This window comes from Oncorhynchus kisutch, linkage group LG4, assembly GCF_002021735.2.
Source record: "Oncorhynchus kisutch isolate 150728-3 linkage group LG4, Okis_V2, whole genome shotgun sequence".
Classification (NCBI taxonomy): Eukaryota; Metazoa; Chordata; class Actinopteri; order Salmoniformes; family Salmonidae; genus Oncorhynchus; species Oncorhynchus kisutch.
The window spans coordinates 38,907,740-38,930,059 of NC_034177.2; the positions used below are offsets into that span (position 1 = coordinate 38,907,740).

General features: G+C 40.9%; 2 protein-coding genes across 3 annotated transcripts; both read right to left on the minus strand.

Annotated features, from left to right (window-relative positions):
* Positions 1 to 2,356: 2,356 nt before the first annotated feature.
* LOC109889505 (ADP-ribosylation factor-like protein 1) lies at positions 2,357 to 5,836 on the minus strand. Its single transcript, XM_020480970.2, has 6 exons — positions 5,709 to 5,836; positions 4,097 to 4,234; positions 3,818 to 3,899; positions 3,554 to 3,665; positions 3,181 to 3,359; positions 2,357 to 2,924 (listed from the first exon to the last, which is right to left on the minus strand). The coding sequence occupies exons 1-6, from the start codon at positions 5,710 to 5,712 to the stop codon at positions 2,894 to 2,896; spliced, it is 546 nt and encodes a 181-aa protein (XP_020336559.1). The 5' UTR covers positions 5,713 to 5,836; the 3' UTR covers positions 2,357 to 2,893.
* Positions 5,837 to 11,301: 5,465 nt separating this feature from the next.
* Positions 11,302 to 20,595, minus strand: LOC109889506 (uncharacterized). Of its 2 annotated transcripts, XM_031822928.1 has the most exons (14): positions 20,473 to 20,595; positions 20,019 to 20,125; positions 18,556 to 18,649; positions 18,379 to 18,466; positions 17,707 to 18,058; positions 17,405 to 17,498; positions 17,029 to 17,116; positions 16,491 to 16,815; positions 13,670 to 13,763; positions 13,480 to 13,567; positions 12,977 to 13,301; positions 12,736 to 12,829; positions 12,555 to 12,642; positions 11,302 to 12,368 (listed from the first exon to the last, which is right to left on the minus strand). In XM_031822928.1, exons 2-14 carry the CDS (start codon positions 20,068 to 20,070, stop codon positions 11,760 to 11,762), a joined length of 2,391 nt encoding a protein of 796 aa, XP_031678788.1. In that variant the 5' UTR covers positions 20,071 to 20,125; positions 20,473 to 20,595; the 3' UTR covers positions 11,302 to 11,759. The 2 variants fall into 2 exon arrangements, with proteins under 2 accessions (XP_031678788.1, XP_031678789.1); XM_031822929.1 differs by lacking the exon at positions 18,556 to 18,649 and having other exon boundaries at positions 20,019 to 20,572.
* Between the last annotated feature and the right edge of the window lie 1,725 nt (positions 20,596 to 22,320).

Consider the following 22,320-nt stretch of genomic DNA (forward strand, 5'->3'; position numbering starts at 1 on the left):
GTTTTGAAGAGACCATAATATCAAAGATAATGACAACTCTGTGGTAATATGAAAACTGTGGTTAAATTCTCCCGTACTTAATATGTCAATTCAAATACCAGTAACCGCCATCACTTGCAAATACGATGTTCATTTATTTAATTAATAATTGTGTATTTACATTATCACTAACGCCATTATCAAGGTACATAAATAAATATTAAAAATCAATTAACCCAACTTATCAGGACCAATAATGAGTATTGGAATAATGAGCACACAAGAAAAAAAACAGAGACAACCACATATCCATAACTTTAAAAAATAATAATAAATATATATATATACAGTGCCTTGAGAAAGTATTCGGCCCCCTTGAACTTTGCGACCTTTTGCCACATTTCAGGCTTCAAACATAAAGATATAAAACTGTATTTTTTGGTGAAGAATCAACAACAAGTGGGACACAATCATGAAGTGGAACGACATTTATTGGATATTTCAAACTTTTTTAACAAATCAAAAACTGAAAAATTGGGCGTGCAAAATTATTCAGCCCCTTTACTTTCAGTGCAGCAAACTCTCTCCAGAAGTTCAGTGAGGATCTCTGAATGATCCAATGTTGACCTAAATGACTAATGACGATAAATACAATCCACCTGTGTGTAATCAAGTCTCCGTATAAATGCACCTGCACTGTGATAGTCTCAGGGGTCCGTTAAAAGCGCCGAGAGCATCATGAAGAACAAGGAACACACCAGGCAGGTCCGAGATACTGGTGTGAAGAAGTTTAAAGCCGGATTTGGATACAAAAAGATTTCCCAAGCTTTAAACATCCCAAGGAGCACTGCGCAAGCAATAATATTGAAATGGAAGGAGTATCAGACCACTGCAAATCTAGCCAGACCTGGCCGTCCCTCTAAACTTTCAGCTCATACAAGGAGAAGACTGATCAGAGATGCAGCCAAGAGGCCCATGATCACTCTGGATGAACTGCAGAGATCTACAGCTGAGGTGGGAGACTCTGTCCATAGGACAACAATCAGTCGTATATTGCACAAATCTGGCCTTTATGGAAGAGTGGCAGAAGAACGCCATTTCTTAAAGATATCCATAAAAAGTGTCGTTTAAAGTTTGCCACAAGCCACCCTGAACACACCATCCCCACTGTCAAACATGGTGGTGGCAGCATCATGGTTTGGGCCTGCTTTTCTTCAGCAGGGACAGGGAAGATGGTTAAAATTGATGGGAAGATGGATGGAGCCAAATACAGGACCATTCTGGAAGAAAACCTGATGGAGTCTGCAAAAGACCTGAGACTGGGACGGAGATTTGTCTTCCAACAAGACAATGATCCAAAACATAAAGCAAAATCTACAATGGAAATGGTTCAAAAATAAACATATCCAGGTGTTAGAATGGCCAAGTCAAAGTCCAGACCTGAATCCAATCGAGAATCTGTGGAAAGAACTGAAAACTGCTGTTCACAAATGCTCTCCATCCAACCTCACTGAGCTCGAGCTGTTTTGCAAGGAGGAATGGGAAAAATGCTCAGTCTCTCGATGTGCAAAACTGATAGAGACATACCCCAAGCGACTTACAGCTGTAATCGCAGCAAAAGGTGGCGCTACAAAGTATTAACTTAAGGGGGCTGAATAATTTTGCACGCCCAATTTCAGTTTTTGATTTGTTAAAAAAGTTTGAAATATCCAATAAATGTCGTTCCACTTCATGATTGTGTCCCACTTGTTGTTGATTCTTCACAAAAAAATACAGTTTTATATCTTTATGTTTGAAGCCTGAAATGTGGCAAAAGGTCGCAAAGTTCAAGGGGGCCGAATACTTTCGCATGGCACTGTATATACACACACACACACACACACTATACACTCAAAAACGAGTCCACCTAGCTAGATATACTAGGAATAGAAAAGGGGAATTGATAGGAACTAAATGGAAGCGAATGTAAAACATCAGGGACAGCAATAAAAAAAAAAAGTCCATCTTTAGGCTGTCCCCTGCAACAAGGCAAACCACTCAGTTAAGGGCCCGGTTTCCTGATAGCCATGGAACTTGGTTTAGGAGTGTTTTAATGATGCCTCATTCTTACAACGGCCAAAGATGTAACGTCCGTTTCTCAAAACAACATGCAGAATGAACGTTCACTAAAAGCGTTGTTAGACCATGTGTTGACACTGATAGGATCGAAACAAAAGCATCGCTCCTCTCAAATCAACTTTCTCCTTTCAAATCATATTCCAAAATCCTGATGATGCATCAGCTCCTTGAAAGATATTACCACCTATGGTTGGCTGCAAATATTGAGGCAACTTATAATGCTTACCCAATAATGCACAAAATCACATTGAGCACATCATTGCGCACATGTTGTTACACATCAAAATATATTGAGGAAAAAATTACAGATACAGACAATAATTGGCAAAATAGAATTAAATTGATTGAACATGACATTGATTTCAATTAGGTTGAAATATATAGACCCATGTAGCCTATTTATCTTTTAATGCAGTTATCTCGGTTTTAATTTGAAGCATATTTTTATCCTTCACTTACTTGCTTGTAACAATTGCAAAGACTTTAGCAACTTTGTATTTGTAGTCAACTTTGTTCTGAAGTTATCGGCAGTCATAATCAGAGAGATGAACATCTTGATTCTATGTTTAGCAGAGATCTTCTGTAAATAAAGTGACACAGAAGGTCAAAAACATAACGATGCACTTAACTGTTCTACGAGTGGTGAGGCAGTCGGTAAATAATGAGTGTGTTCAAGTGCAACTTTAGTAACGATGGTTTTGGGAAACAGAGATTTAACAATGCTCCTACGAAGATTCTAACAATGAATTTAGCATAAATATGCGGCGGGAAGTCACATTTATTTGCATGTTTGAGGTTACTGTCCGCTCTTGAGAGACTCCACCAGCCTAAGGAGTAAGCAGAAACAGAAAAATTATTCAGTTTTGTTGTTGTATGTTGAATGACTCCTCAGCTTGTCACTCATTCTTTGTTCCTAATGCAAACCATGTTATTCATTTAATGATAATTTAAAACTGTCATCATCTTAACAGCTGAAAGACACACACACACACACACACACACACACACACACACACACACACACACACAAACAGCCTTATCCTTAACTAAACAGCCTCATTTATTTGGTTCCAATTCCATTACCATTCCATGGCCTCATCCAACCCTGTTCCCTTGGTGGCGGAGGTCTTGAAGATCTGCCACTTTCTGTCTTTGAGTGCTGGCAGGCCCAGGGAATTGGCGACCTCAGTGGGAGTCATGGCCTGCTCCATGTCTTGCTTGTTGGCAAACACCACCAGTATAGCCTTCTTCAGCTCCTCCTCCTGCAGAGAGCATGCAGACAGAGCCCTCTATATCTGGAAACCTAGTCTGTGACTGCACATGCTGTTTAGCTCACAATTCCATCAAAATATAGCAAGTACATGGATAAAAAGAGCTAGTGAGAGCCATGGGACCAGTAAACATATTCAACTATGGAAGGCTTTTATACAAGCTACTAAAGCCACATTACTCATACCTCAAGCATAGCCACCAGTTCAGACTTGGAGATTCCCATCCTGTCCCTGTCACTGCTGTCCACTACATAGATAACAGCATCAGTGTTGGAGTAGTAGCAGCGCCAGTAAGGCCTGAAACAGAGAGAGATGCAATTAGAAAAATTGGGTAACCAATACATTTGTTGGTTGACTCTTGACAAACTGACTGCTGATGGTTGCAATATTCAGATATGTGTGAGACATATGCTACAATAAATAAGTTGAAGTCAGGAATGTCTCAATACCTAATACTGGTCTGCCCTCCAAGATCCCACACCTGGAACTTCAGATTCTTGTATGTCACCGTTTCCACGTTGAAACCAATGGCTGAAAAAGAAGAGAATGGTAAGTCAACTCATTTCTAGTATTGTAGGTTAATCGTAACTGTTTGCATGTCATTCTCTGTATGAGCCATTTCAGTGACCAATTTATCTGTTGCAAGACATACCATCGTATGGGCATGCAGGAGTTAGGCCATCAGTGTGAGTGTTCCTCAGCACTGAGAAGAAGTTATTTTCACTCACTGGGAATAGTGGTGACAACCTCCCCAACTTGAAGTCTGTAAAGGATTGTGGTTTTCCCAGCTCCATCCAACCCCAGGATCAGTATCCTCATTTCCCTGGTGCCAAACAGGCCAGAAAAAAGACTGGAGAAGAACCCACCTAGATTTAACAAGGCAGGAGGGATAAAGAAGATTAAAGTGGTAATACTTTACTCATAACATTTGTCAAACTATAATGTCAACTGTCAGGTCTGCTAAATGCATCACATCGTGCATCACATCGTGCATCACATCGTGAAAGGAATTCTACTAAAGACATAAAAGCACGGTCTGGTACGCATTCACATTCACGTGTCAGAAAGTTATTATCTTCTTGAATATGTAAGGGTGTTTCCCTTTGATATTTTAAGTGGAAATTGTACACCATTATTGGCGTGCCATTTAATATAGACCACATGGAAAATTCTCTAAATCAGATTTTTATATGAATAAAGACTTGCTAAAGTATCAAGAATCTGCCTTTTAACATGCCCCTCATCATGTTTCTCAGACTCCTAGGAAGATCACTTAACCCCAGCCTTTCACCATCATTGCAAAGCCCTAGTTATGTTGTTGCCATTTTCTTTCGTGGTGGAAAACAGAGCCCGTCGAGCATCACGTTAACCCTGTTGTCCATAGACAGATTGGCATTTTTTTTTTAACAGTTTCAATTTGTGTGAAGCTTGCATTCAATTGCCCCTCCATGTTGCACACAAGCTTACATGAAAACCTCAACCCTGTTGTGGCCAACCCTGTTACTTCAAAGGCACTTTTAGATGTACTTTTGTTTTAAATTGCAAGTAAAAGAAAAAAGACCAAATGCCAATAAAGTGCCTTTAAAGTAAAAGGGTTGAGGTTTTCATCTTAAATCACACATAAATCCCCTCCTGACAGGGGGAATATACGCGTGTTGTGTGCAACAGGGAGGGGCAATTGAATGAAAACTTCAGCAGATTAAAATTGTTAAAACATTTCTATTCAATCTTATCTATGGGCAAGAGGGTTAACGTGTTGCTCGACTGCTCAGTTTTTCACCCAAAAAAACAAAAGAATATGGCAACAAAATAACTAGGGCTTTGCAATGATGGTTAAAATGTTAGGAAAGGTTGGGGTTAAGTGGGTTCAAATATCCCTAGAAATCTGAAAAACATGAAAACATTTTTCCCATCTTAAAATCCCTTGAGATGAGAAAACATGTTTTTTTATGAAGTTGAAAATGTGCTCTTTATGACAGAATGTTAGGTGAAATTAATACTTTTCTTGGACACTACCCAAAATATACTCTACTAGTGGAACGACCCAGCTAGTAGAGGAACATATCGACATCTGTATTTAAGACATTGACTGGATAGCAAACGTTCGTCTGGCATACCTCAAAGAATAACCAAATAATCATAATTTATTCATAGGAAATCGTACATTTACCATAACAGCCTACCTAGCTAGCTAATGCTAACACTAAGGCATACAACCAAATATTAAGATAAAACGTTGGCAGATGATGGTCAGACATTAATCAGTGGCTAAACATTGATTTTATGTAACATTTTGTCGATAACTCTAAAAGCAAACTGTAAAGTAGCAACGAATCTTACCCATTTTTGACTAATAACAGTCCCTGCTATCAATCAGTATGCAAAGCTTTTTGTAGGAAAATATTTATTGTACATTGAGTGGCGTCTCTTCTTCTTTCTTTTGGGTTTGTTTACATTGACAGCGCAGTTATCAGGACATTATCGCCACCTATTTTCAGGGATGTACTGGTGATTTGATGGTCTACTCTTTTACATTACAATCATACATTATACGGTACAGTCCCAACATTGAAAATATTAAAAAGTACACATTCATGTTCGGAGAAAATAACTTGTAGCACAAATCGAAGACCACACCGGCAGAGTGGATCAAAGTTTTGATATGGCTGCCTGCATTGACACATTGTGAAATACTCCTGTCTGTATTAAAAATAACTTCTACTCATAATAGTTTCAATAAAAACATGACATTTTATTATTTAGTGCAAATTGTTTTATAGTCACATAGAATATTGAGTACAATCACTCTTCAAAAAGCAGATAAATATACAGGTTATTCTACAATAGCAGATAAATTGGCTAACAAATATACCAATAAGCAACGTGTTAATGAATAAATACAGCATACAATATACAAACAAAAGCTTTAAAAACCTATCTCTGGCTTTCATTTCCAGTGTCTAACTGTCAGTGGAGTAAAGTCATTAAGAACAAATACTTAAGAACTACTTAAGTAGTTTGAAGTATCTGTACTTTACTTTACTATTTATATTTTTGACAACTTTTACTTTACAAAAATCCTAAAGTAAATAATGTACTTTTAACTCCATACATTTTCCCTGACACCCAAAAACACTTGTTACATTTTGAATGCTTAGCAGGACAGTAAAATGGTCTAATTTACACTTATCAAGAGAACATCCCTGATCATCTCTACTGCCTCTGATCTAGCGGACTCACTAAATACATGTTTTGTTTGTAAATTATGTCTGTGTTGGAGTGGCTATCCGTAAATAAATAAAAAGAAAATGGTGCTGTCTGTTTTGCTTAATATAAGGAATGTGAAATGATTTATAGTTTTACTTTTGATACTTAAGTATATTTAGCATTTTAATTTACTTTTGATACTAAGTATATCTAACACCAAATACTTTTAGACTTTCACTCAAGTAGGATTTCACTGGGTGACTTTCACTTTTACTTGAGTCATTTTCTATTTAGGTTTCTTTACTTTTACTCAAGTATGACAATTGGGTACTTTTTTCACTACTGACCACATGCTAGAAGTTGCACTGGACTATCTACAGTGCCTTGAAAAAAGTATTCACCCCCTTGGCATTTTTCCTATTTTGTTTCATTACAACCTGTAATTAAAAAATATATATATATTTGGATTTCATGTCATAGACATACACAAAATAGTCCAAAGCGAAATGAAAAGAATAACTTGTTTCAAAAACTAAAACTAAACTAAAAATGGAAAAGTGGTGCACGCATATATATGTATTCACCCCCTTTGAAGCCCCTAATAAGATCTTGTGCAACCAATTACATTCAGAAGTCACGTAATTAGTTAAAGTCCACCTGTGTGCAATCTAAGTGTCACATGATCTGTCACATGATCTCAGTATACATACACCTGTTCTGAAAGGCTCCAGAGTCTGCAACACCATGAAGCAAGCGGCAGCACCAAGCAAGCAGCACCATGAAGACCAAGGAGCTCTCCAAACAGGTCAGGGACAAAGTTATAGAGAAGTACAGATCAGGGTTGGGATATAAAAATGTATCAGAAACTTTGAACATCCCACAGAGCACCATTAAATCCATTATTATAAATTGGAAAGAATATGGCACCACAACAAACCTGCCAAGAGAGGGCCACCCACCAAAACTCACAGACCAGGCAAGGAGGGCATTAATCAGAGAGGCAACAAAGAGACCAAAGATAACCCTGAAGGAGCTGCAAAGCTCCCAGGCAGAGATTGGAGTATCTGTCCATAGGACCACTTTAAACCATATACTCCACAGAGTTGGGCTTCACAGAAGAGTAGCCAGAAAAAAAGTAATTGCAAAAAAAAAAAAACGCTATGTCTGACTCAAACCCAACACATCTTTCACCCCGAGAATACCATCGCCACAGTGAAGCATGGTGGTGGCAGCATCATGCTATGGGGATGTTTTTCATCGGCAGGGACTGGGAAACTGGTCAGAATTGAAGGAATAATTGATGGCGCTAAATACAGGGAAATTCTTGAGGGAAACCTGTTTCAGTCTTCCAGAGATTTGAGACTGGGAGGTTCACCTTCCAGCAGGACAATGATCCTAAGCATACTGCTAAAGCAATACTGAAGTGGTTTAAAGGGAAACATTTAAATTGGAATGGCCTAGTCAAAGTCCAAACTTCAATCCAATTGAGAATCTGTCGTATGACTTAAAGATTGCTGTACACCAGTGCAACCCATCCAACTTAAAGGAGATGGAGCAGTTTTTTCTTGAAGAATGGGCAAAAGTCCCAGGGACTAGATGTGCCAAGCTTATATAGGCATACCCTAAGAGACTTGCAGCTGTAATTGCTGCAAAAGGTGGCTCTACAAAGTATTAACTTGGGGGGGGGGGGGGGGGGGGTGAATAGTTATGCACACTCAAATTCTGGGGTGAATACTTTTGCAAGCCACTGTATAACGGGATTTGGTATGTTTGGTTGATGTACTAATGATTCTTATGTGCCGCTTGAAACAAAATTCTGGAGAAATTGGTTTACAAACAACAATTTTTTAAGTGCAAACTGTATTTAAAAAAAAATCCGATCTGGTTGTTGGGCCCTCCACAGCATAGAGACCCACTTAAAGTGGTAAATTATCTTAGAGCCAACACAGAAGCCAAACAGCTCTCTGTCCTACTCTTGTATTTAAGTGCTGCATTTGACACTGTTGGTCCTAAATTGGTTTAGGACCTATTGAACCTTTCGAGAGTTTGTCACCCTTGGTGAACATAACTCAAAGAAAATACGTATCACATGTGGCGTTCCGTACTAAATTTTGGGTCCCGTACTGTTCAGTTTTATGTTACCTCTTGGCAGAGTTATCAGAAAGCACAGCATTGATTTTCACTGCTACGCAGACGATACACAACTTGTGTCACCAGAGGATTTTAGTTCCACTGATAAATTATTAGACTGTATTAGCGATTGAAAAACTTGGATGGCTCAAAATTTCCTCCAGCTAAAGACCGAGGTATTTATTGTTGGAGCCAAAGCACAATGAGAGAATCTGAGAATATGGCCCCACATTTTAATTCATGAGCAATAAAGATTGCCAAGGTACAGCCGTTTCTCTCTCAGGCTGGTACAGAAAGACTCATCCATGCTTCTATTACAAGTAGGCTTGACTACTGTAATGTTCACCTGTCTGGTCTACCCAAGAAAGCCATTGGTCAACTGAAAAACATACAGAATGCTGCAGCACAGGTACTGACCAAGACCAGTTGGAGAGCACACATTACACCCGTTTTAAGGTCACTGCACTGGCTGCTTGTGAGTTTTAGAATTCATTTTAAGATATAGTTTTTTAAATCAATTCCCAATTGTGCACAACACGTCAGACATGCTTTTAAGTTATGTGCCCAGTAGGTCCCTCAGGTCCACTGGCCTTCAAAGCCTAGGACCAAGAGGCATGGAGAGGCAGCCTTTAGTTATGTCCCCAGCCTCTGGAATACCCTGCCAGAGAACCTGAGGGGGGCTGATACTGTGGACAAATTTAAAAGAGATCTTAAAACATACATTTTTAGCTTTGCCTTTCTTCAGGGTGCTTTTTAGTCATTCCATTTTTGTTAATTCTTGAGTTTTTATCCTCTTAAGTTTGTTGTGTAGTTAATGTTTTTATTTGGATTGTTTTTATTTTTTTCCTGTGAAGCACATTGTGTTGCATTCCATGTCTTAATTGTGCTGTATAAATAAAGCTTGATTTGACTGGGTAATGTCATAATTTCATCCACGCTGGTATGAGGTGAAGTCTCCCCTGTCCCCCTGTCTGTCATGGTCCATTATGCTGCTACTCACCCGTGGGCAGGGGCCCATTTCACAATTGAGGATTTGTGGGACTTTTACAGATTATGAACTTATGTTCTCATATAAATTACATGTTTCTGCTGCATATTGTATATGAATAGTTATTCTTGGAAGAAGTTAAAATACTGTTACTTTGATGTTCTGACGCTGTAAAATGAATAGTCAATTTCTCTCTGAGCTATGGAAGAAACATTTATCTTTTCAAATGGAAGGGTCATATTCCTGCCCTATAGCCCAGGGTTGGATTTCTACTAAGCTAACATATTGAATTGTTTTAAGGTCATACCAAGGATCATTTACCCCTGTAGGTACGGTTTGTAAATGTGATATTTCAATTTAATTTAACACATTTGCTAACATTTCTTGAAACCTGTTTTTGCTTTGTCATTGTGTGTCAATTAATGAGGAAAAAAATACTATTTAATCAGTTTTAGAATAAGAATAACCTAAAACACAAAGCCAAATATACACTGCAGTTGCTTACCAAGACTACATTGAATGTAGCAGAGTGGTGTAGTTACAGTTTTGACTCAAATTGACTGGGAAATCTATGGCAAGACTTAAATAGCTGTCTACAAATGATCAACCACCAACTTGGCAGAGCTTGAAGAATACATTTTTTTTAAAGAATGCGCAAATATTGTACAATCCATATGTGCAAAGGTCTTACAGACTTACTCAGAAAGACTCACAGCTGTAATCGCTGTCAGAGGTGATTAACATGTATTGACTCAGGGGTCTGAATACCTATGTAAATTAGATACTTTTGTATTTAATTTTCAATACATTTGCAAAAAACTTGAAAAACATGTTTTCATTCTGTCATTATTGGGTATAGTGTATAAATGGGTGAGAAAAATATTTAATCCATTTTGAATTCAGGCTGTAACACAACAAAATGTGGAATAAGTCAAGGGGTATGAATACTTTCTTAAGGCACTGTACATGGAAAAAGTGGCAGGATCATTCTGTGGGGATGTTTTGAGGCGGCAGGGACTGGGAGACTAGTCAGGATCGAGGGAAAGATGAACGGGGCAAAGTACAGAGAAACCCTTGATGAAAAGCTGCTCCAGAGCGCTCAGGACCTCAGACTGTGGCGAAGGTTCAACAGGACAACGACCCTAAGCACACAGCCAAGACAACAGGAGTGGCTTCGGGACAAGACTCTGAAAGTCCTTGGGTGGCCCAGCCAGAGCCCGGACTTGAACCTGATCAAACATCTCCGGAGACCTGAAAATATCTGTGTAATAACGCTCCCCATCCAACCTGACAGAGCTTGAGAGGATCTGAGGAGAAGAATGGTAGAAACTCCCCAAATACAGGTGTGCCAAGCTTATAATGTCATACCCAAGAAAACTTGAGGCTGTAAACGCTGCCAAAGGTGCTTCAACAAAGTACTGTGCAAAGGGTCTAAATATTTATGTAAAATATGTAATGTCAAGGGGTCTGAATACTTCCCGAATGCACCGCACATTTCCCTTGACTGAGTGATGCCAAATGTTTTTTTTTAAATGTCTCAACTTAACCCTCTCCCCTACCGTGATTAGATTTTTCAAACAATAATTCACTTCCATACTTTTTTAGCAGTACTTTACAGCGTTTTAATTGTTTGAAAGTGAAAACAGCTTTCACAGAGACATTTTAAAAGTTAGAACTGTTTTAAGCGTTCAGTTCTCACTTTACGGTGCATTTTTAAAAATGTTATTACAATATACTGTAATTGCAACCAAGACTGAAAAGACGATGTGAGGTCATTGGAATAACTGAGTCAAATCACAAAAACTTTAAGGCTTATATCATTAGCCTTTTCTGTCAAAAGAAATACAACACAGACAAATGTCCAAATATCATTCAAAACAAGTGAGCAAGTGTCACAGATTGAAATCTCTCACTGGTTTAGTTGAACAAACCATTATGTTTAGAGATAGTGTAAAAAGAGATTAATCTCGAGCCAATAAGGTGAAAACATGCTGAAAAGTCTGTTCTCCAAGTAACTTGAAAGCTCTTGATCAGTCCTTGGCTTCCAATCCGTCTATAACATCAGTCTACATCCCCATCCCACAGTGGTTGATGTGTCCAGTGTGCACCACTGTAGCGCTGTTCATCGCCACTGCTGCCCTCTGGCTCTCAAAGGCCTCTCTCTCTCTCCCCAGGGCCATCCTGTCCTGTTCCAGCAGCATCCTCTCTCTTGCCAAGTTGGCTCTCTCGCTCTCCAGCCACTGCCGCTCTCTGTCCACTGCCGCTCTATCCCCCTCTATCGCTGCCCTCTCCCTCTCCACCATCTCCCACTCTCTCTCCAGTGTCACTCCCTTGTGAGCAGCAGTGGCCCCAGCTGGCCCCCTACCCAACCTCTCCTCTCTTAGGGCCCTCTCACACTCCGCTGTGGCCCGGTGGCACTCCTCTGTGGCGGGGTCCGCATACATCTCTTGGTCGTACTCCAGTGTGGTGTCGCCTCTGTCCAGCAACGGGCGTCCTCTACTTCGAATGGGCTGCAGAGGGGAAGGCTTTGGGTCGTCGCCATCCGTTATAGGGGTCAGGACAGGTCCGCTGGCAGCGAGACGGCCCTCCATGGCCTCGTTCATGAGGTAGAACCATGGCCAGGAAGCAGCATTGTCTGCCATGCTCTCCATGCCCACAGGAGGGTACTTCAGGTCCTGTTCAGAGAACAACAGGGGACAAACTATAGAACACAAACACAGAGCAGACTACAGTGTTTGAGCAATGCATGTGCATTAGGAAGGATTGGTCCTTCACTAAAGACATTCAGATTTTGATCCACTTGCAGTTTGGTTTATTTCATGTTGCACACATTAGCAGCAAACAAACACATGATCGTTTACCTTATATCTCCTCTTTAAGTTGTCCCACTTCTTGGCCACCTGGTAAGTTGACACCTTTCCCAGGAGACCCAACTCTTTTAAAATGGCCCTGCACACAAACATGATCAATGAGTTTTGATAATGCATATCTGATTTCATTGCATTGTCATTGACATTTATTTTCATACTAAATCCTACTAACTTCCATGCAGTCTTGGCAGCATTTCGCCTCCCAGTGAAGAGAACCTCATTGGCAGCCCGCAACTTGATCAGCCTCCTCGTATCCTGCTCTGTCACTGTCATCAAAACAAAAATAAAGTGGATATTTGTTTACCTCATATCTTGTCAACAGTCATACATTTTAAACTCCTGAAGTTTTACATTTTAAAAGTATTTTATCCTCCTTAAAAAGTACATTCTGAGACATGAAGAATGGTACTGACTTTTATAGGAGAATTCCAAAGGTGTGGGGCACTCCTCTCCACTGGCATCGATGAACGTAACAGTTCCATCCACATCTGTGTCCCCTGGTCCCATTGCCTCTACCAGCTCAGAAATCCCACTACTCTCTGGCATGGGACACGGGTCTCTCTCTGTAGGCATCGGCGAGGATACAAACAAGTAGTCTTCCTCGCTCAACCATACAGGCGTTATTTTGGGGGCTCTCCCGGCCAGTCGGCCCTCGAAGGCATCGTTCATAAGTTGGAACCAAGGCCAGGAGGCAGGGCTGCTCTGGTTCTCCATGCCACGTGGCGGGTACTTCAAGTCCTAAAGGACAAAAGAAGATCTAAATTTATTGGGAGATAAAACTTAGACTTACCCATCCTCCGGTGCTCATCCTCCGGTACCACAAATAAGCATGGATGTTTACATATATGCGCAAGTAAACCCACAGGCTCTGACAAATAGGGTGAGATTGTACATAGACACACACTAGTTACGTTACCTTGAATTTTGTCTTCAGGTTGTCCCACTTTTTAGAGACCTGATCAGCAGACAACTTGCCTGCGAGGCCCATCTCTTTCACTATTGCCCTGCAGATAAATAAGGGATTTACAAAATAAACCGAGTAAATAGACTGGAAATAGCAGATTTTTATTTAGCCAAATACTTTCTTCCAACACAAGCCAACTCACCTCCAAGCAGGCTTGGCAGTATTTCTCTTTCCTGTGAAAAGAGCCTCATTAGAAGCACGCAGCTCTATCAATCTCTTGGTGTCCTCCTCAGTCACTGTAATGCAAGCAAATATAACTAGTGTTATTCTTCACAAAGACGTTATCGAAGTAACTTGTTCAAATCAAAGTTAAATCAGTTACACAGTTTAGCAGACGTTATAGTGGGTACAGCGAAATGCTTATGATAATAGCTCCTAACAATGTAGTAAAATGTAAATCAAGTACACAAATAATAATACATATAAAAAAACAAGAAAATGTCCAAATGAATCCAATTAACAACCCAAATAGCACTGTAACCCATGTTGACTCCAATGCTTCCCACAGTTGTGTCAAGTCAGCTGGATGTCCTTTGGGTGGTGGACCATTCTTGATACAGATGGTAAACTGCGGAGTGTGAAAAATCCAGCAGTGTTGCAGTTCTTCACAGTAATTTTGTCTTGCCCATTCACACTGAATGGCACACACATACAATCCATGTCTCAAGGCTTAAAAATCCTCCATTAACCTGTCTCCTCCCTTCAGTAGTAGATTTAACAAGTGACATCAATAATGGATCATAGCTTTCACCTGGTCAGTCTATGTCATGGAAAGAGCAGGTGTGCTTAATGGTTTGTATACTCAGTGTAAATGTATAAAGTACCAGTTTTCTAAATAAATATATATATATAAATAAATAAACTATTTACTACATTGTAGAATAATAGTGAAGGCATCAAAACTATGAAATAACACATGGAATCATGTAGTAACCAAAAGAAAGTGCTATATTTGAGATTCTTCAAAGTAGCCACCCTTTGCCTTGACAGCTTTGCAGTCTTGGCATTCTCTCAACCAACTTAACCTGGAATGCTTTTAAAACAGTCTAGAAGCAGTTCACCAATAATCTGGCCACTTTTTGCCTGCTTTTCCTTCACTCTGCGGTCCAACTCATCCCAAACCATCTCAATTGGGTTGAGGTCGGGTGATTGTGGAAGTCAGGTCAACTGATGCAGCACTCCATCACTCTCCTTCTTGGTCAAATAGCCATTTACACAGCCTGGAGGTGTGTTGGGTCATTGTCCTGTTGAAAAACAAATGATAGTCCCACTAAGTGCAAACCAGATGGAATGGCGTAATGCTGCAGAATGCTGTGGTAGCCATGAATTCTAAAGAAATCACTGAGTGTCACTAGCAAAGCACCCCCACACCTTCTCCTCCATGCTTAACGGTGGGAACCCCACATGTGGAGATCATCCGTTCACCTACTCTGCGTCTCACAAAGACGTGGTGGTTGGAACCAAAAATCTTACATTTGTACTCATCAGACCAAAGGACAGACTTCCACCAGTCTAATGTCCATTGCTCATGTTTCTTGGCCCAAGCAAGTCTCTTCTTATTGGTGTCCTTTTTAGTAGTGGTTTCTTTGCAGCAACTTGAACATGAAGGCCTGATTCATGCAGTCTCCTCTGAACAGTTGATGTTGAGATGTGTAAGTTACTTGAACTCTGAAGCATTTATTTGGGTTGCAATTTCTGAGGCTGGTAACTCTAATGAACTCATCCTCTGCAGCAGAGGTAACTCTGGGTCTTCCTTTCCTGTGGCAGTTCTCATGAGAGCCAGTTTCATCATAGCGCTTGATGGTTTTTGCAACTGCACTTGAAGAAACACTCAAAGTTCTTGACATTTTCCGCATTGACTGACCTTCATGTCTTAAAGTAACGGACTGTCGTTTCTCTTTGCTTATTTGAGCTGTTCTTTCCATAATATGGACCTGGTCTTTTACAAAATAGGGCTATTTTCTGTTTACCACCCCTACCTTGTCACAACTCAACTGATTGGCTCAAACACATTAAGGAAAGAAATTCCACAAATTAACTTTTAAAGGCACACCTGTCAAATGAAATGCATTCCAGGTGACTACCTCATGAAGCTGGTTGAGAGAATGCCAAGCATATGCAAAGCTGTCATCACAGCAAAGGGTGGCTACTTTGAAGAATCTCAAATGTAAAAATTATTTTGATTTAACACTTTTTTGGTTACTACATGATTCCATATGTTTTCATAGAGTTGACATCTTCATTATTATTCTACAATGCAAAAATAGTAGAAAAAAAAGAAAAACCCTGGAATGAGTAAGTATGTCCAAACTTTTGACTGGTACTATATGTATGCGAATGGTGTGTATAGACGGTATGGATTGTCTGTGAATAGAAAAAAAGTGTATATAGCAGTAGTTATATAGGATGAGCCATGACTAGAAAACAGTATATACATATAAAGTGGGTAAAACAGTATGTAAACATTATTAAAGTGACCAGTGTTCAATGACTATGTACATAGGGCAGCAGTCTCTAAAGTGCAAGGTAGAGTACTGGGTGGTAGCCGGGTAGTGGCATTGTCCAAGGTTCAGGGCAGGGTACTGGGCGGAGGTCAGCTAGTGGTAACTGTTTAACAGTGATGGCCTGGAGATAGAAGCTGTTAATCAGTTAGTTATTGTTGCACCTAGTTAAAATATTACCAATAATTCATAAGGCTTACACGGAACCCAAACCGGCTGCGTGCGTGCACCATTGTGTGCCATTGTGCATAAATGTATTTTGTCCCCCTACAAACATAAATGTATGCACGATAGCGCACGAGCGCAGCTGGATGGTGAATGTAACTAAATAACTCAAACATGCACTTTAAAAACTGTCTGGGTCAACCAATACCAGCCTACGTGGGAAATGATATTGATTTTGTACAGTCATATTGTATTTTGAGTAAATCATCCCTTTAAAAAAGGCAAAACATCACTTACGCTTATATGAGAATTCCGTGGTCCTGTGATACTCCCCTATGGCGGACCCTTGGAACATGGCTGCACCGTTCCTATCCTCTGTTTCTACCAGCTCATCCATTTCTGACTCTGTCAAGAACTCCGACATCCCCCCCCTCCCTGGTGTCCGACGAGCCCTCTTCCTTGGTGGTGGAGAGGGCTCAAACTCCTCATCACCCTCCTCTACTACTGGCGTCAGGATGGGGGCGCAGCCGGCGAAACGCCCCTCGACAGCATCATTCATGCGGTAGAACCAGGGCCAGGAATTTGGGTTGCTCTCCATGCCGCGGGCTGGGCATTTCAACTCCTGCTCCAAAAGAGGAACAACACAGTGGACAGAGCAGTGTGGAGTGGAATTGCGAGGAGATTTGTGCAGGAGGTGATGCGAGATACATTGTGAATCAATAATAACTTCAACAGACTAGGAGAATGTTTCTTATACACTACACTAAAAGTTCACTAATACAAGTTACATACACAAATACCCTAGTTGAGTACTGTCATCAACCTCTCACACTACCTTATATCGCCTCTTGAGATTATCCCACTTTTTGGCTAGCTGGTCAGTAGTCACCTTTCCCTGAAGACCCAACACATTCAAAATAGCTCTGCAGGAAAACATGGAGACAAACAACAATGGTTAACTTGAGACAATAATTTGCAAAACAATTCTGTTAGGACACTAAACAAAATCTGAAATGATCAAATAGGTGTAAGCAATAGGGTAATAGCTCCATTTTGCCTTCTGATAGATAAAAATGTCTTCCTAGCTAGCCTGTCCAGTCCTTTCAGACATATGTAAGTGTGAAAGAGCTAGGGTTGGATTAGGGACAGACAATAACAGAATGTGCTTGGCAATAATATGGTCTGCATCTGTCCCTCCCAGACATATTCACCTCCAGGCTGGCTTAGCGGTATGTTTTCTGCCTGTGAAGAGGGCCTCATTCACGGCACGCAGCTTTATCATTCTCTCCGTCTCCTGCTCGGTCACTGTTGAGCAAGAAACAATGTCAGTAATATGAATGATTACCTTGTATCAAGTAACACTATTTTTGCAGCAAGCTTGCTAACAATCAATAACTACAATTACTAAAGACCTAGAATCTAGACAGACCTCCTGGACAAATAAAGGTTGAATAAATCATTAACTGTCAACCTATCAACACAATCACAGAGCATGCTCAGCTCACTTACTTACTTTTATATGAGCATTCTGACATTCTTCGCCAGCCCATAGTAGTAGAGGCCCCAGTCTGAGTTGCATCAGTGTTAACTGTTGCATTGTTTTCCAAGTTCCCTGTCCCTGCACTGTCCTCCATCTCCGTTTTGATCAAGAACTCCAAAATGTCAGCACCCTCGGTCCCCTGTTCTCTCTCGTTGGTTAATGGCGAGGGAGCACTCGGATCCTCACCACCCAAAGATTCCACCGCCAAAACGTGGGCACTGTTGAAGAGGCGTCCTTCCATGGCCTCATCCATAAGTTGGAACCATGGCCAGGAGGCTATGCTAGTAGAAACAGTGTCCTTGCCAAGAAAAGGGTATTTTAAATCCTAAAGGAAAAAGACAAACACAGAAGTGGGACTATGACTGGGATGCAGAGGAGGCTGGTGGAGGGTCCTATAGGAGGACAGGCTCATTGTAATGGCTGGAATGGAATTCATGGAATGGTATCAAACATATGGAAATCACACATTTGACTCTGTTCCATTAATTCCATTCCAGCCATTACAATCAGCATGTCCTCCTATAGCTACTCCCACCAGCCTCCTCTGCTGGGATGAAGCTTTTTTGTTTTGACGATATGATCAGTAAATATTTACAATATCAGTAAACACCCAACTTCTTTCTTCCAAGTGCACACACACTTTACCTTGTATCTCGTCTTCAGATTTTCCCACTTTTTGGCAATCTGGTCAGCTGTCAGCTTTCCCTCAAGACCTAATCCCTTTAGAATTGCACTGCATAGTGAAAGATAAAAAAACAGTTACAATCCTGATTGTGGTATACTGGTGTATACAATTTCATACATATGACAACCCGCACATACTTCCAGGCAACCTTGGCAGCATTTCTTTTTCCTGTGAAAAGAGCCTCATTGGAGGAACGCAGTTCTATTAACCTCTTGACGTCCTCTTCAGTCACTGTAAACAAAACACATTGGATTGTAATCACCTAATAGTCCATAGCTTGCTGCAACTAGATACACTACATGGCCAAAAGTAAGTGGACACCTGAAAGTCAAACATCTCATTCCAAAATCATGGGCATTAATATGGAGCTGGTCCCCCCTTTGCTGCTATAACAGCCTCCACTCTTCTGGGAAGGTGTTCCACTAAATGTTGGAACATTGCTACGGGAACTTGCTTCCATTCAGCCACAAAAGCACTAATAAAGTTGGGCACTGATGTTGGGCGATTAGGCCTGACTCACAGTCGGCGGTCCAATTAATCCCAAGGGTGTTCGATGGGGTTGAGGTCAGGACTCTTTGCAGGCCAGTCAAGTTCTTCTGTATGGACCTTGCTTGTGCATGGGGGCATTGTCATGCTGAAACAGGAAAGGACCTTCCCCAAACTGTTGCCACAAATTTCAAAGCACAAAATCATCAAGAATGTAATTTATGCTGTAGCATTAAGATTTCCCTTCACTGGAACTATGGGGCCTAGCCGGAACCATAAAAAAACAGCCCCAGACCATTTTTCCTCCACCACCAAACTTTACAGTTGGCACTATGCATTTGGACAGGTAGGTTCTATTGGCATCCGCAAACCCAGTTTCGTCCATTGGTCTGCCTGATGGTGAAGTGTGATTCATCAGTCCAGAGAACACATTTCCACTACTCCAAGCTAATTGTGGAAAGCTTTACACCACTCCAGCCGATGCTTGGCATTGCATATGGTGATCTTAGGCTTGTGTGCAGCTGCTTGGCCATGGAAACCCATTTCATGAAGCACCCAATGAACAGCTCTAGTTCTTGTGCGAACGTTGCTTCCAGAGGCCGTTTGGAACTCGGTAGTGAGTGTTGCAATAGAGGGCAGACGATTTTTACGTGCTACAGCACTCGGCGGCCCCGTTGTGTGACCTACCACTTTGCGGCTGAGCCACTTCACAATAACAGCACTTAGTTGACCGGAGCAGAAATTTGACAAACTGACTTGTTGGAGAGGTGGTATTCTATGACGGTGCCACGTTGAAAGTCACTGATCTCTTCAGTACGGGCCATTCTACTGCCAATGTTTGTCTATGGAGATTGTATGGCTGTGTGCTCGATTTTAAACACCTGTCAGCAACGGGTGTGGACGAAACAGCCGAATCCACTAATTTAAAGGAGTGTCCACGTACTTTTGGCCATGTTGTGTATCGCTACAACGGAAGCAGAGGGGATAAAAACAACCCATTCAATAAATTACTTCACTAGCACAACAGCCTGCAGTTGTATGCATGTGACAATTTACCTTACGGTAGGTAACTAGATGAGACGAAAGAAAATAGCCAATAACATTTACTACTTACTTTTATACAAGTTATCTGTGACATTAGGCGTTGGGTCCATCGTTGACTCCATTTGCACCAGCTAGAGAACAGAACGTACAGGAAGGAAGCGTGCTCATGCACACAAGCTTTCCATCCAGGAGAATAAGAATAGCTTAGTAGGCAGTGGTAGTTAGCTATCCAGCATCCGCCAGCTCCTTAAGTTTGATAGTTGGTATTTTTGCTTTTCGGGAAATGGTTATTTCTCAAATGTATGGGGCTATTTGCCCAAACAGAATGTAGGATTTGCCAACCCTTGATTAGTTGTTTAGCTAGCTAGCAGCTAACGTTTGGTATCAAGTAGCTAGTTACGACAACCCAACACCCTAGCAGGATAAGTCAAAACAATGTCCTATTTTCAACACCCAGTAAATCAGTCTGTTATAAATATTTCGATTTGGTACCAAAGTGAAAGGGTTACGCAAAAAACACTCACATTTTTAACAAAAGTTATGCCGTTTCTGTATTCCTATCTAGTTAGGGTTGTGCACGATCCGAGAAGGGTGCACCCTATTACGATCCGGGGGAGGAGTGTCATGTATTTCAACGAATATGATTGTTTTTTTCCTGTGGCGTAACCCTGTAGCATGGGGTACAACAACGACATCAGGAACCAAATATTTGTTCCCACTTCCACAACAGTGAGGTCGACACGTCGTTGTTTGAGAACAAGCTAGCTTTTTCAACAACAACAAATCTAGCATATTCCGAAGATAAGAAAATATTTTCAACAGTTTGTGTTAACGGAAACATTTTCTGTACTAATTGTCAATGCGGTTTACAATACTTATTTAAACTCAATCTTAAAATCTAGCTAACGACTAACAGTAGCTAGCCATTTGAAAGACGTTAAGGACCGTCCTACGCCCCCTGTTAAAACAGGGACACGAAACATTTAGCCCTTGCTATCGGGTGTCGGTGAAAAAGCCCATATGTAGCCTAGGCAGCCGGTCAGGAGTATCAGTATCGTCTGAACTTTGTGTGCTTTCGAGTTAATCCACTTGTGGACCGCCTCGTACATAAAGTATTCTCCATCCAGGCTGCAAAGACAATTTGCCTCCTTAACTAGCTTTATGGCGAGCAAACGGGGAAAAAAACCACAACGGATTTCTTACAGTTTAAGATGTTTCACCGCGTTCGGCCAAGGGTGTGCAACTAACTACATCCCAGGGATGATGGCTTTGAGTGAGATTTTCCTGCTCGGGGAAATATGACATGCGAATTTCAAACCATTCAAATGTATTCTGTTGGGTATTTCAACAACTAGGAAAATATAGGTGGTTTTGGCTAAAGTGTTGACCTGTCAGGTAACCTTTCCTTTTAACTTCCACGACTAGGTCCTCAACATCAAATTTGGACACCTGCAAAAGAACTTGTACTCAAACCATTTTCATTCAATCATTCCATGATAAATGTTCTTGCTTGGAATTAGACTGGATTTAAGTCAATCGAAGCATAAATAAATCTACTCCGTACACTACACACCTCAGGAAAAACCCTGTCCAGACTTTTTGGCAGTGTTGTGGATGACGTGACGGCCATGCACGGTCATAGATGTTTGGATTGTCCTTTAACCTTCTTGAGTGATGGAATTCATAGCACCTTCTAACATGCATTATCAATGGACACACCATTGTTCTGTGGTATGTTGTTCTCCTGCAATACTTTGGCCCACTGGTGGTAGTGCACATATCAAGGAACCTGTGCACGCTCTGTTAGTGTCATAAATGCACTGTGATTTGGTTAATCTTTTCTCTTCCTGCAATGACAACATATAGGCTTATCAGTTTGAAGACTCACTTCTTTTGAGTGCATGGCCTACTATATAAAACAAGAAGGGGAAATAAACAAAATGCCAAGATACCAAACTTTGGAAACAATCTCTATATACATTACCGTTCAAACGTTTGGGGTCACTTAGAAATGTCCATTAAAATGACATCAAATTGATCAGAAATACAGTGCAGACATGGTTTATGTTGTAAATGACTATTGTAGCTGGGAAACGGCAGATTTTTTATGGAATATCTATATAGGCGTACAGAGGACCATTATCAGCAACCATCACTCCTGTATTCCAATTGCACGTGTATTAGCTAATCCAAGTTTATAATTTTTAAAGGCTAATTGATCACTATGTGGTATCCCAGGAGGTCTACCCCGGGGGATGGTAATAGAGGGGAGGTACGTGGGGCGACGTTGGCTCCCTCTGCTGGGAATATGGGAGCTGGGCGCCTCGACACGGACAACTCCAAGTGGAGGTACTTAGGGGGAAGTGCCAACC

Excerpts from the sequence above, each read along its gene's own strand:
- LOC109889505 (XM_020480970.2), bottom strand. Across the intron at positions 3,900-4,096 it reads GGTTGTCACCACTATTCCCA|CCATTGGTTTCAACGTGGAA; the intron begins GTGAGTGAAAAT and ends CTTCTTTTTCAG. Across the intron at positions 2,925-3,180 it reads TTGGATGAGGCCATGGAATG|GCTGGTGGAGTCTCTCAAGA; the intron begins GTAATGGAATTG and ends CTTACTCCTTAG.
- LOC109889506 (XM_031822928.1), bottom strand. The coding sequence starts at position 20,070 with ATGGAGTCAACGATGGACCCAACGCCTAATGTCACAGATAACTTGTAT. Across the intron at positions 18,059-18,378 it reads ATCTGAAGACGAGATACAAG|GATTTAAAATACCCTTTTCT; the intron begins GTAAAGTGTGTG and ends TTTTTCCTTTAG. Across the intron at positions 13,568-13,669 it reads ACTGCCAAGCCTGCTTGGAG|GGCAATAGTGAAAGAGATGG; the intron begins GTGAGTTGGCTT and ends ATTTATCTGCAG.